Source organism: Mercenaria mercenaria, chromosome 5 (genome assembly GCF_021730395.1).
Source record: "Mercenaria mercenaria strain notata chromosome 5, MADL_Memer_1, whole genome shotgun sequence".
Classification (NCBI taxonomy): domain Eukaryota; kingdom Metazoa; phylum Mollusca; class Bivalvia; order Venerida; family Veneridae; genus Mercenaria; species Mercenaria mercenaria.
Window position 1 is genome coordinate 47,188,374 of NC_069365.1, and position 15,665 is coordinate 47,204,038.

The 15,665-nt window shown below is 35.5% G+C and overlaps 2 protein-coding genes across 2 annotated transcripts in view; one reads left to right on the top strand and one right to left on the bottom strand.

Moving 5' to 3' along the window:
• Positions 1–9,434, bottom strand: part of LOC123557153 (ceramide phosphoethanolamine synthase-like) — a 39,099-nt gene extending 29,665 nt beyond the window's left edge. The window contains exon 1 of the mRNA XM_045348446.2: positions 9,345–9,434. The gene's annotated coding sequence lies outside the window, so the exon portion shown is untranslated. The remainder of the gene's footprint in view (positions 1–9,344) is intronic.
• Positions 9,435–9,439: 5 nt separating this feature from the next.
• Positions 9,440–15,665, top strand: part of LOC123557151 (alpha-N-acetylgalactosaminidase-like) — a 29,046-nt gene continuing 22,820 nt past the window's right edge. Inside the window, exon 1 of the mRNA XM_045348444.2 lies at positions 9,440–9,473. Within this exon, the coding sequence (XP_045204379.2) occupies positions 9,453–9,473 (21 nt within the window). The 5' untranslated portion in view covers positions 9,440–9,452. The remainder of the gene's footprint in view (positions 9,474–15,665) is intronic.

A 15,665-nucleotide genomic window follows, 5' to 3' on the forward strand; every position in this document is an offset into this window, starting at 1 on the left:
CTTTCAGATGGGGAAATTTGCCTCATAAAATACCAAACTGGGGAATTTTTTTATATATATATAAAAAACAAAAAACACAGATTGAGTAAGATCAAGGCCTCCCCTGGCTGTTTCACACTTTTAGCCATGACTTAAGCCAATTGCAAAATCTAGGGACCATTTCATACCCTAAAGTGCCAGAATTAGAAGCCATTATTTTTTTAAAATCTCTATTTCATTTTATACTTTACCCAAGCAATTTGCCCTTGAACCATTTCATCCTAATATCACATTGAATCAAAAATAGTTTTTAATCTTGTCATTAAAATGTTTAAATCATTTTTCAAGAACAATTTCAAAGCTAAAGTAATTGCTCAATGTATGAAATTATTCCTTTAATAGTTTGCAATCTTTGAATTATCTCCCTTTAATGGACATTTTTCACTACTTAGATGTTTATAAAGCATTAATATTTAGATCTAGTTCTTTATTTTTGACCTTTGTATTTCAAACTTAATATAAGGTCATTTATCAAAAACAGAGTTGTCCTTTTTTATTTTATGACTTTTAAAAAGCTTTTTAAATGCTTTTAATTGCATCATATATAAATCTCAATCTACAATCTAGTCCATACATATTACTGTATAGCGAAAATACCACCTAAAGGTATGATTAGCAATTGTTTTGAAGCACTTGGGAGGTGCTTTAAAAAATTCATCCCCCTGTATCAATGCTTTACATTGGGCAGGTGAAAGAACCAAACGAACTGCTTTAGTTCATTTGTATCTCAAACTTTCTTCACTGAAATTAATGACCAACGCCAGTGAAATGTTTACACGTAGATTAATTGAAATGAACGCGAATGAAATGTTGGGCGGACTGAAATGAACGCGTCGACTGAAATGAACGCGACCGCGACTGAAATCATTTCACGATCGCGCAAATTATTTGTGAGCCATTCGACTTAACAATATTTCCAGATTTTTTCATTCATTACTTCTGCGAATCGGCTTGTTATTAGATAAATATATCCGCAAATCGTATTGTTGTAGATAAATATATCCGCGAATCAGAAATTCTGGAAAGGCTTTTCTTTGGAAAGGGAAATTCCCGATGACCCACGCTAACGGTAATATCTGAGATGTTCTGATTGCGGCATTTCTAGAAGCGGTGTTTAGAACGCATATACATTCAGACCTATTAATCCATCGGTGGTGGAAATTTTCGCTGATAAAAACGACTTGCAATTGGGGAATTTTTTAGTGCAGTTGGGGATAATAGTATATTATTTTGCCTGGGGAATGGGGCCGAATTTCGGCCCCAAAATCGGCGTAAAAAAAGGGCTGACCCCACATGACCCAGATTCAAAACTGACCTAGAGATCATCAAGACAAACATTCTGACCAAGTTTCACAAAGATTGAGTCACAATTGTGGCCTCTAAGTGTTCACAAGCTTTTCCTTTGATCTGGCCTACTAACCTAGTTTTTGACCCCACATGACCCAGTTTCAAGCCTGACCTAGACTTCATCAAGACAAATATTCTGATCAAGTTTCATAAATATTAGGTCACAACTGTGGGCTATAGAGTGTTTACAAGCTTTTCCTTTGATCTGGCAATGGAATGGAAAATAATCATCCTAGATCATGTGTAGATATCAAGACAAACATTCTGACTAATTCTCATGAGTTTCAAACATAAATTGTGGTCTCTAGAGTGTTAACAAGATTTTCCTTTGATCCGGCTTAGTGACCTTGTTTTTGGCCCCACATGACCTAGTTTCGAACTTGACCTAGAAATCATCAAGACAAACATTCTGACCAAGTTTCATAAAGACTGAGTCACAACTGTGGCCTCTACAGTGTTCACAAGCTTTTCCTTTGATCTGACCGGGTGACCTAGTTTTGACCCAGATTCGAACCTGACCTAAAAATCATCAAGACTAACATTCTCACCAAGTTTCATAAATATTGGGTCACAAGTCTGGCCTCAAGTGTTCACAAGCTTTTCCTTTGATCTGGCCTACTGACCTAGATTTTTATCCCACATGACCCAGTTTCGAACATGACATAGAGATCATAAAGACTAACATTCTGACCAAGTTTCATAAAGACTGGGTCACAACTGTGGCCTCTAGAGTGTTCACAAGGCAAATGTTGACAGCCGACGGACAATGACAGGTCACAATAGCTCACCTTGAGCACTTTGTGCTCTGGTGAGCTAAAATAAGTTTCAAAGCTATATGCCTTGAAATAATAGATATATGTACTTGCATGCAAAACTAACACAGGTGTGACACCAACCCCATGGTGAGAAGAATAGCTCTACTATTCTCTGTATAGACGAGCTAAAAACCAAAACAAACAAACAAAAGTACAGGCATGTATGGAACTATGGATATATCAAAATATCTGAAAATGGGATTTATTACATTCTCATTTCTATTCCCCGTTAAGTTACAATGGTACCGGAAATATTTTTCCATACCCTGACGCCTGAATTTCATATCGGGTGCGTGATGTAATTCAATGTGTGTTGTTGCATTAATTCTTTTATTAAGTTAAGTGTTGTCAATCTTATTAAGGCTATTAAACAAATTTATAATATTTACATTACATTTATATGATTGTGTAGATTATACGTATGTAATTAAAAGGTTATTAATTTTTGTATTGGGAAATATGCACACGTTCTTAGTGTAAGAATATTGCGCTCCTAAAGTCGTGCAATATTTCCGCGGCAGAACTTGTGCATTTTTCCTGATACAAACTTAATTACCTATGAATATATATATGTAGAGCGAATTTATATGAACCAATCACCACCACAGTATACCTGACAAATTACGGCCGAACAACCGTGCACATTCCACAAGTCCACTATTTACCCAATAAAAGCTTTGATGCTGCTTTACATACACACCCGAATCGTACAACACATTTGTACCAGTTCAATATTTGCATCATACTCAAGTCTCTGTTATCATGTCTCACAAAACAGCAGTGACACTTAAGTCTTTTTTACTGATATACATGTATATATATCCACAAACATAACAGGTTTATATATCCACAAATATAACAAGTATATGTATCAAAAATATAACAGTGCAGCGATGGATAATTCTGTATCTTAACAGTCAGACAGTACGAAGTGTTCAAGTTTATCTGATTTTTTTGGTTTTTACCCTTAAGGGCCTTATTTCGCAGCAAACAGCTACTTTAACAGGTATTATATATAACATACATGAGAAAAGGCCATATCTGACAGATCTGGACAATGTGACCTGTCAAATTATGCATTAAGGCTGTCAACTCTGAGCTTACTAAAGACATCTAACAAGTAAATAGAATGATATACACTAGTAATTTTAATAGAAATGTGTAAAGCCATGACTTTGTTTTGCTCATCATTGATAGGGATTGATCCCTCTATGGTAACATGCGATATATACAGTTATACTGAATGAGATATACTATCGAATTAAAAAATGTGGTCTTTCAGCACGGCACAGAGCGTCTGGCTTCGGATTTTTTGGAAGAATACGCTTTTTCCTTGTGCGTAATAAGCGTCTAGTACACAACTTGTCCGAAGCGCAACATCTTGCACATCAGTACAAATATGTGCAGTATTTTTTTATATTCCAAAATCTACCTTTAAATTGATACAAACGCATATTTCTGGGCAAGCTAAATGACTGTAAAGATAACGATTCCTGATTGAGACACTGTCTTATTTCATATTTTTTGTACTAAAGCTTGCACTCTGCATGTGAACTTTTAGTATTAAATGAGGAAAGACGCACAGCTTGCTCTTCCAACATATTAATTCAGGAGATAGGGTATAACCTCTTTCCGCAACACCTTTGAAAAGCAAACTTTCTTTTCACAAAAGAATTTTCTTTTGGATAAGAAATTATTCTTAGCAAAATTCAACATTATTCTTACTGGTACTACATGTATATAACTATTATACAGACAAGTAGAAAATAGCTCATGGCAAAAACGAGCGAGTCTAAATCAGATTTCGCTGCTCCTGACTAGTGGGGAGATGTTGCAGTGTGTGTATACATATATAGTACATCTGTTTCTGAAGGAAAAAATATACACTATACCGGTAATTTGCAGAATGACATCTAATTATTACATTTGTATCTTACATAAAAAACTCCAACTGTAATGTTTTCAAAACTAATCAATACAACAAATTCAAAGAAAAAAATTGAAAAAACTCAGCTGCCGAGTGAGTAACAAAGTAGGGACACAGCTACCAGTCAGTAATATTAAATCATTCATGTGGCAGCTGTGTATATAGCCTCAGCCTTTATTAAATTTTACAGATAATATATTGCTATATTAGGCAAACAAAAAATGACATTTTTTTTTAAATAATTAATTCAATACACTATTCATAAACAAATTGACTACTGGATGCCTAGAAAAAACATCAGAGTATAGGCTAGGAATCCGGTAGTCAAAATAATTTGACATTTATATTGTTTTATATTTGTGATGGGGCAATCTAAACGTCAAAACTTTTAAGAGGATAAATCAAGGTAGTTATTGGTTTTATCGCTTGCGCATAATGCTGTGTAGATACAATAATCGTGTACAGTACAATCATCGGTTTATATCACCAGAAAATTCGTAATTTTTGAAAAAAAATTGATAATTTTTACATAAATCAATGAGGAATTGAATTATCCCCTTTTGAAGCATGTAAGTTTTATTTGAATTTATGGCCAATTTGTGACATAGTCACATAATCAACATTTAAACAGTGTTCCCACTCAGTATTTTTTTCAAAGGTAAACTTACCCCCTGGACACAAAAACTGGCTGTAAATCTTAATTTTTGAAGGTATGGAAATTATAAAATAAAATTTCCATAAAGAAATGCCAGGGATGAATAGGTTAATAATTAAGCTGGAATCCAACAGTATGTCCTAAAAATAAACAAATACTAAATTTGAGCCAGGAAAGCTCCGACAAGCACTTATTTGAGGAATGTTTCGGTACTTTTTCTGAACTTAAGCACTAGTAGTGTCATTACTCGTAGACAGCTGTCACTCTTTACTCGACTGTTGCGAAGTATCACTTTTTATTTTGTTATTTTGCCGTGAAGCCATACGCCAAAAGCTTTGATTGCGACATTCTTGCAGAACGGAAGAGATGAGATTAGTTACCATTTTTAAGTGCCAATTCATTTCCTGGGGCATTAAAATATAAAACCTGTCTATATTTTTATAATGTCACTGAGAAAAAATCTGCAGTTAGCCAATCGATTCCCCAGGAACATAGTACTTCCACGGTTTATTTTTAGGACATACTGTGGTATTCCAGCTTAACCTATTCGTCCCCAGCGCGATCTTCCACAGGGTAAAAAAAGGTGCGTGATTTTTGGATTTTTTTTACGTGATTTACACAATATTTTACGCGAGTGGGAATACCGATTTAAACCTGTAGCATGTAAAGCGTCGGCAGTAATGAAAATTTCATCGGAAATTTCCTCCAAATTTGTTAGACATGATCTGTACAAATATATCTCACACAGTGGATCACCTTCAGGAATTTCTGAGCACAAAATTTCAGTTTGTGATTCGACATAAAAACCATAAAAATTATCTTACTGGCTGCTTCTTTGACTTTGAAATACTTTTTGACCGGAAAAACGCAAACATTGTCCCAATCTTTAAAAAAGGTGACCGAACAAAACCATCAAACTATCGTCCTGTAAGCTTAACAGCAGTTGTGGCTAAAATGATCGAGCATATTGTTGTGTCACAAATAATGGACCATCTAGACCATCAAAACATCTTACTCAAAATCAACACGGTTTTAGATCAAAGCGTTCCTGTGAATCACAACTCCTACTAACCAAGGATGACCTATCACGTAATATTATATGAATCTTGGACATCAAGTAGACATGGCTATACTAGACTTTTCAAAAGCGTTCGATAAAGTATCACATCGTAGACTTTCTGTAAAAATGGAGTATTATGGTATCAAAAATGAAGTTTTACTATGGATCATCGAATTCTTAAATAATCGTTACCAACAAGTTGTCGTGGATGGCGAAAGATCCTAACCATCAACAAGAGCTGTCAAAGGACAGCAACGCTCGACTATTTAACAGCCTTGTCGCTTGAATGAATAAGAAAGTCGAAAAAGGGGCATAATTTAGTAAACAAGAGCTGTCGGAGGACAGCAACGCTCGACTATTCAACAGCCTTGTCAATTGAATGAATACAAAAGTTGAAAAAGGGGCATAATTTTGTAAAATGCAAAGTAGAGGTATTGAACCTCTGTACTGCATGTCATATCATGACAGTGAACAAGTGTGTGAAGTTTCAATCCTTTCCAATTTGTGGATACTGAGATACCAGCTTACATACAAAAACTTAACAAAAAACTGCTAAGTCAAAGGGGCATAATTTTGTAAAAATGCCAAGTAGAGTTATGGGACCTTCACAGTGCATGTTAGATCATGACAGTGAACAAGTGTGTGAAGTTTCAATCCATTCCAATTAGTGGATACTGAGATATCAGATTACATACAAAAATTTAACCAAAAACTGCTAAGTCGAAAAAGGGGCATAATTTTGAAAAAAAAGAGAGTAGATTTATGGGACTTGCTTAGTGCATGTCAGATCATGATAGTGAACAAGTATGTGAAGTTTCAATCCATTCCCATTAGTAAGTACTGAGATACCAGCTTACATACAAAACCTTAACCAAAAATTTCTAAGTCGAAAAAGGGGCATAATTTTGTAAATAAGCAAAATAGAGTTATGGAACCTGTGCAATGTAGATCAGTTCATCACAGTGAATAAGTGTGTGAAGTTTCAATCCATTCCCACAAGTGGTTACTGAGTTACCAGCTTACATACAAAACCTTAACCAAAAATTTCTAAGTCGAAGAAGGGGCATAATTTTGTAAAAAAGCAAAATAGAGTTATGGAACCTGTGCAATGTAAGTCAGTTTGTCACAGTGAATAAGTGTGTGAAGTTTCAATCCATTCCCACAAGTGGTTACTGAGATACCAGCTTACATACAAAACCTTAACCAAAATCGGGACGCGGACGCGGACGCCGACGCCGACGCAGACGCCGACGCATGGGCGAGTGCAATAGCTCACTATTCTATGAATAGTCGAGCTAAAAAGTAAAATAGGGTTATGGAACCTGCATAGTGCTTATCAGCTCATGACAGTGAACTAGTGTGTGAAGTTTCAATCCTTTCCCATTAGTGGATACTGAGATACCAGCTTACATCCAAAAACTTAACCAAAAATTTCTATGTTGAAAAAGGGGCATAATTTTGTAAAAAAGCAAAATACAGTTATGGGACCTGCTTTGTGCATGTCAGATCATGACAGTGAACAAGTGTGTGAAGTTTCAATCCATTCCCATTAGTGAGTACTGAGATACCAGCTTACATACAAAACCTTAACCAAAAAATTCTAAGTCGAAAAAGGGGCATAATTTTGTAAAAAAACGAAATAGAGTTATGGAACCTGTGCAATGTAAGTCAGTTTATCACAGTAAATAAGTGTGTGAAGTTTCAATCCATTCCCACAAGTGGTTACTGAGATACCAGCTTACATACAAAACCTTAACCAAAAATTTCTAAGTCAAAAAAGGGGCATAATTTTGTAAAAAGGCAAAACAGAGTTATGGAACCTGAGCAATGTAAGTCAGTTTATCACAGTGAATAAGTGTGTGAAGTTTCAATCCATTCCCACAAGTGGTTGCTGAGATACCAGCTTACATACAAAAACTTAACCAAATCGGGACGCGGACGCCGACGCATGGGCGAGTCCAATAGCTCTACTATTCTATGAATAGTCGAGCTAAAAATAACATCTGGTGTTCCACAAGGGGCTGTCCTTGGACCAGCATTATTTCTTTTATACATCAATGATATAGCCAGTGACATAAAATCTCCTATAAGACTCTTTGCTGATGACTGTATAATTTACAGACCAATAACCACTAGAGAAGATCACACTATTCTACAACAAGATTGAACACATTAGTTAAATGGAGCAACACCTGGAAAATGGAATTTAATGTTCAAAAATGTGCAATCATGTCAATAACTAATAAAAGAAATAAATCTTTATATAAATACAAGATGAAAGATCAAATACTGGAAGTTGTCAAAAATCATCCGTATCTTGGCGGCGAATTATCAGACAGTTTGAAATACAACCATTGATTCGATAACATCAAAAGTTTCAAGAACACTTGGATTTATAAAAAGAAACCTAAAACACTGTCCTATCGAAGTAAAAGAAAGAGCATATCTGTCACTAGTTAGACCTAAACTTGAATAATCCTCAACAATATGGAACCCCCAACAAATAACAAATACAAAAAAGATTGAACAAATGCAAAGTAATGCAGAATGTTTTGAAATGAACCAGCTTTTTAACTATAATAACCTGGGAAGTGTAACATCTCTCATGCAACATCTGAAATGGCCAACACTTAACAACATCGACAATGTGCTGACGTAATCCTCATGTACAAAGTTATTAACAACCTAGTTGCAGTTCCCACCGAACAATACCATCCACTACTATCGTCAAGATACACAGACTGTAAAAAATTTGTGACATACCACTGCAGACTCAATGTTTATAAACATTCATTATTCCTGCGAACTGTAGTCCAGTGGAATAATTTACCAGTTAACATCACAACAGTAGACAGCCTAAACAATTTCAAAACAGCTGTCTACACCCATGTCACAAAGTAAATAGATATCACTTGTATAGTATAAATACATGTTGGATTTTAAAAGAAACCAATGAGTGATGGACTGCCATACCAAAGATACCCAAAAATTCACCTTTTTTTAAAAGTTTTATCTTGGAATGCCTGACGCCGCGTAGGGAGTCAAGTAAGCCTGTGTTTTTAAATGGAGCACAATTTCACACACACGCACCTCGTCGATAAGGTCTTCTCTGTGGATCTGCAGATGAGTATGACTGTATCAACAGAAATTTATAGAAGTGAAATAGTTAAGACTCCTACCCCTACTTTTCCTTTCATTTTGTGTCCGATTTGTTTAGATTATTCTTTTAAAATCAAGTATGGATTTCTACTTTAAAATAGGACAGATTACATGAGTTAACACTGTACATTGATTTATGGAATCGGATTATTTGTGTAGGATATAATCCCTGAAAAAAATATGTCTCTGTCCAAACAAGTTTTATCCGAAAAACATGATAGATTTACAATAAAACACTCCACAAATAACGAAGTAATCGGCATAAATTGAATGCGGAGAGGTAAATACAGATTAATCAACCTTCCCTGCATTGTATATTCTTTAAAAGTCTACATATCTTACCAATATTGAGGAAAATATGACTCCGAAACTCCCACTTCCTCGGTAAAAAAAACAAATTACGGACAATTGCGAAATATCCCGAGTGGTTACGAAGTATTCGTCCTTAAAATGGGTCGGCACAGTTATTTGGTAATGAATGATAATATCATATATGTTTATCACTGCAAAGATGTCATAAGAAGACATGGCTTGTACTGAACAAAATATTATATTATTTTGCAATTTTATCAGATTATGCTGTTGTACATTTTCTAAAAATAATCAAGTTATTGATGTTGTGTATGCTTTTTGTACTCAAATTATGTCGACCCAAGGCCAGTAGACAGTAGATAAGAATTGAATGTTTCACTAGAGGTCATCGTTTTTGTTAGATCACCTGACACGTAGTGAAAAGGTGAGCTGTTGTGATTGCCTATTGTCCATCATCATCGTCCATCCACAATGTCTTGTGAACACAACATGTATCCTGTTTTCTCATATTCTCGGGGGCCTAAGGGGTTGTTTTTATTCCCAGTAATAGATTAACCTTTTCATAAACAGCATTTGGGTGTTATTTTGTAGAAAATTCACTTGTCTTTCAGACGGAGTCATAAAATGTAACTGAAATTATCTCATTTAATTATTTTGTTTCTGTTTTTGATACCACCCTCATCCGCAGAAATGGACTAAGAGTTTCTCATATTCCAGTGGATTTAGATTCGACTTTTCATTACAAATAAGTTGTAGAATTTAAAACACTAAAATTACCATTGTTTTATAAAAAATATATATTCTGTAATAAATACACCAAGAAATATTACAATTAATTGCATAATCAATAATTTATAGCAAATTTGCTAACACCACCAGAAAAAAATAAGGATTTTTTTGAAAACTGAGTAAAATGCTGATAGTTTTATCAATATGCATTCAGATCACTTGAAATTTTCAGTGTGTCAGTTTTGTACCATTCCTGTCTAGGAAATAACAAACGTTAAATTATTTGACAACTTGAAAGCAAAAAACGAGAATATGAGAAACCATGAGAATATGAGAAACAGCTAGGAATATTCGATTTTAGGTTTATTAAACTGTTAAATAAATTTGTTTAAAATATTTAATTAGCACACATACTTGCACACAACTTGTTTTGGCATAATGTCTCAGTTCCATTACAGAACTGGCCAGATACCATCATGGGTTCCAGAGTTATGGCCCCTTAAAGGGCCAAAATTTGCTATTTTGGCTTTTGCAGCCATATAAAGACTTCATTTATGATTTGATTTGATACAAATTTACTTGCAAATATCTTTAACATTAATAGATCTTGGATTCTATGAAGAATCCGTCAGATCCAGTCATAGGTTCCGGAGTTACGGCCCCTGATTGACCCCTGAAAGAGCCAAAATTTGTTAATTTTTACCTTGTGAACACAACTAGAAGTGACATTCTGGACATATTTGTCATTCGAATTACAACATAAGTCATTCTGGACATTCATTATTCGAAGTACATTTGATTTTAAGGCGTAAAAAAAAATTGTTTGTTTCCGGTATCCCGACCTACCCTTACTTTTTGGCCCGACCCTAAATGTTTTTATGGCCCTGGAGAATATTTTTTTCAACTTTTTAACAAAAAGATGTAAAACTGCACTTTTTATGTTTAAACATGGCCAGTGATGTTAGAAATCAACTTACTGATGCTCTAAAGGCATAACCCCCTTATTTTAATCATTTTTTGTAAAAAAAATAATATTCTGAAAAGGCTCCCTTAAAAAAAAAAATAAAAAAAAATAAAAAATTTCCGACCTACTTACCCTAATTTTTTTGAGCATGTTACCGGAAACAAAGAATTTTTTTTTATGCCTAATCACGCTTACACAAAACTTAAGTCACAATAAGATCTTGGTTCTTTTCGAAAACTGGCTAGATTCCATCATTGGTCATTGGTTCTAGAGTTACTGCCTCTGAAAGGTGCCAGATTTTTAGCTCGACTATTCATAGAATAGTAGAGCTATTGGACTCACCCATGCGTCGGCATCGGCATCCGCATCTGCGTCTGCATCTGCTTCCCAATTTGGAACTTCACACACTTATTTACTGTGATAAACTGACCTACACTGCACAGGTTCCATAACTCTATTTTGCTTTTTTACAAAATAATACCCCTTTTTCGACTTAGAAATTCTTGGTTAAGGTTTTGTATGTAAGCTGGTATCTCAGTAACCACTTGTGGGAATGAATTGAAACTTCACACAATTATTCACTGTGATAAACTGACCTACACTGCACAGGTTCCATAACTCTATTTGGCCTTTTTACAAAATTATGTCCCTTTTTCGACTTAGAAATTCTTGGTTAAGGTTTTGTTAGCTCACCTGTCACATAGTGACAAGGTGAGCTTTTGTGATTACCCGTCGTCCGTTGTCAGTCCGTGCGTGCGTGCGTGCATCCGTCAACAATTTCTTGTCTGCACGATAGTGGTTTCATTTATGATTTTATTTTAACCAAACTTGCACACAACTTGTATCACCATAAGATCTCGGTTCCTTTCTTGAACTGGCCAGATCCCATTATGGGTTCCAGAGTTATGGCCCCTGAAAGGACCAAAATTAGCTATTTTGACCTTGTCTGCACAATAGCAGCTTTATTTATAATTTGATTTTTACCAAACTGGCACACAACTTGTATCACCATAAGATCTTGATTCCTTTCTTCATCTGGCGAAATTCCGTTATGGGTTCCAGAGTTATGGCCCCTGAAAGGGCCAGAATTAGCTATTTTGACCTTGTCTGCACAATAGCAGCTTCATTTATGATTTTATTTTAACCAAAATTTCACACAACTTGTGTAACCATAAGATCTTGGATCCTTTCTTCAACTGGTGAAATTCCTTAATGGGTTCCAGAGTTATGGCCCCTGAAAGGGCCAGAATTTGCTATTTTGACCTTGTCTGCACAATAGAAGCTTCATTTAAGTTTGAATTTAATCAAACTTGCACAAAACTTGTGTCACCATATGATCTCGGTTCCTTTTTTAAACCGGCCAGATCCCTTAATGGGTTCCAGAGTTATGGCCCCTGAAAGGGCCAAAATTAGCTATTTTGACCTTGTCTGCACAATAGCAGCTTCATTTATGATTTGATTTTAACCAAACTTGCACACAACTTCTATTACCACAAAATCTTGGTTCCTTTCTTGAACTGGCCAGATTCCATCATGGGTTCCAGAGTTATGGCCCCTTAAAGGTCCAGAATTGGCTATTTTGGCTTTTGCAGCCATATAGATACTTCATTTATGGTTTTATTTGATACAAACTTCCAAAATATCTTCAACAACAATAAATCTTGGATTCCATGACAAATCAGATCCAATCGTAGGTTCCAGAGTTATTTTATATCTGATTACCTCCCCTGATAGTAATCAAAATGGATTTATATCAGTAAGTACTTACAGGACTTATTTGAAATTTCATTATTGTCATTAGTTGGACTGAGCCAATCAGGGTAGATAACTATGGACTGATTTTATGTCAAATTACCTCCCTTTATTTCAAATTAAAATGCGTATATCTCCGTAACTAATGAAGATACTGATCTGAAATTTCATTTATGTCAACAGATTTATTTGGCAGATCCTTCTTTTGTTCACTTACAATAATTGTTTTTTTTAATTACTTCCCTTTTAAGTTACTATAAATAGCTTATTTTTAGTAACTTTTTTATTATTGGCTGTAGGGAAAAACCGAGACCACTTTTCTGTGGCACAACACGGATGGTACCTCCAATTTTTAGGTGTATTTTGACATATCTGTACCTTGTAAGAATTTTGTTTTTTTTTTTGGTTAAATTTCTTCCCTTTGTTGTTCCTGTCCTTTGGACTAAGATATTTTTTCTGAGGACCTTCTTGTCCTCAAGTGCAATGATAACAGGTGAGCGATATAGGGCCATCATGGCCCTCTTGTATGTAAGCTGGTATCTCAGTAACGACTTGTGGGAATGGATTAAAACTTCACACACTTACTCACTGTGATAAACTGACCTACATTGCACAGGTCAGGGGTCAAATTTAGCAACATTTTCTACTAGCTAAAAGTAGCTAGTGCCCTTTTTGTTCACTAGCTAAAATGAAAAGATACCGGCTAATGTTTAACAATAATATTTAATTACTTTATTAATATTTTACTGGCCAAAACCTACTGATTAATCTCTGTAAGTAGCCAGTCACAAAAAAAGTCTATTAGCTTAAAATAGCTAGTGCCATTTTTATGCACTTACATTCTAAAGTCAAATTCTTCCATGATAACTTGATGCAAGCTGCAATCATGAATTATAACAGAGTTTTGTTGAACAATGAAATATCATTTCATAAACATAAATGATAAAATTCCTTTCATGCAGAAAAATGTATACCTGCAGAACAAACTTTATTCAAGCTTTGAAGACATTTGCTTGGTATATTATTGACTAGCTGAAATTAGCTAGTACATTTCAAGCCCACTAGCTATTCTAAAATTCCACTAGCATTTAGCTTGTATGCTTGTCTAAATTTGAACCCTGCAGGTTCCATAACTCTGTTTTGTTTTTTTATGAAATTATGCCCCCTTTTCGACTTAGAAATTCTTGGTTAAGGTTTTGTATGTAAGCTGTTATCTCAGTACACACTAATGGGAATGGATTGAAACTTCACACACTTGTTCACTGTCATGATCTAACATGCACTGTGTAGGTCCCATAACTCTACTTTGCAATTTTTTCAAAATTATGCTCCTTTTTCGACTTAGAAGTTTTTGGTTAAGTTTTTGTATGTAAGCTGGTATTTCATTATCCACTTATGCGAAAGGATTGAAACTTCACGCACTTGTTCACTTTATGAGCTGATAAGCACTGTGAAGGTTCCATAACCCTTTTCCCCATTTTTACAAAATTATGCCCCTTTTTCGACTTTTGTATTCATTCAATTGACAAGGCTGTTGAATAGTCGAGCGTTGCTGTCCTCCGACAGTTCTTGTTTATTTTGGCCTTTTCAGTCATATAGTCATTTATGCTTTGATTTGATAAAAGCTTGCACAAAATGTTTATCTTGATGATCTCTAGGCGAAGAACGAAATTGAGTCATGTGGGGTCAAACACTAGGTCACCAGGTCAAATCAAAGGAAAAGCTTATCATAACACCCTAGAGGCCACATTTATGTCCCTATCTTCATGAAACTTGGTCAGAATGTTTATCTTGATGATTCCTATGCCAGGTTTAAATCTGGGTCATATGGGGTCAAAAACTAGGTCACCTTGTCAAATCAAAGGTAAAGCTTGTTAACGCTCTTGAAGCAACATTTATGACCCTATCTTCAGGAAACTTAGGGAAAAAACTTTGAAAATCTTATTGTCCAAAACCACAGGACCTAGGGCTTTGATATTTGGATGTAGCATCATCTAGTGGGCCTCTACGCAGATTGTTTAAAATGTACCACAATGGTCAAATATTGCACTGCCCTGGGGAAATACATGGTTTATATAGACTTATATCATGTATATAGGGAAAAACTTTTAAAATCTTCTTGACATTCAAAACCACAGGGCCTAGGGCTTTGATATGTTGTATGTAGCATCATCTAGTGATCCTTTACCAAGATAGTTCAGATTATCCCCCTAGGGTCAAATATTGCCCACCCTGTGGGAGTGGGGGGGGGGTCACATGATTTAATGTATAGTCATAAGGGAAAACTTCGAAAATCTTCTTGGACAAAACCACAAAGGCCTTTGATATATAGGTGGACGGATAGCTCAGTGGTTTGCACACTGGCCTTCCAATCCTGAGGTCGGGGTTTGATCCCCGGCAGCTACTCGGGAATTTTCAGAAACGCTTTTCAGTGTTTCCCACCCAGCTAGAGGTGTACTGGTCAGGAACCCAGGCAATCCTTGCGTGTATCAGTGCTATACACTGGGCACGTTTAAGAACCAGGCTGTCTATTCGCAACAAGCTAGGCTAAGTTAGCCGGACAAGCCTGTATCTGATTTCTGATCTCTCTGTGGGGGCTTTGTCTCACTCTGTCCCTCTGGTCAGATCGCTCTGTGTCTGTACTAGTAGAGGATGATTTCGCGCCCTGTGTGGCTGCAGTTGCTGTAAAGCACCTTTGAACGTGTTTATCATGAAAAGGGCGCTATATAAATCTGGTATAATAATAATAATAATAATTTAGTTTGTAGAATCGCATGGTAGTCTTTTACCAAGATTGTTCAAATTATCCCCCCACCTCACCGGGTTAAAACTGGCCCACCCCAGGGGCTTATGGTTTAAATAGACTTGTATACGAAAAACCTTTGAAAAAATCTTGTTTTCAACCA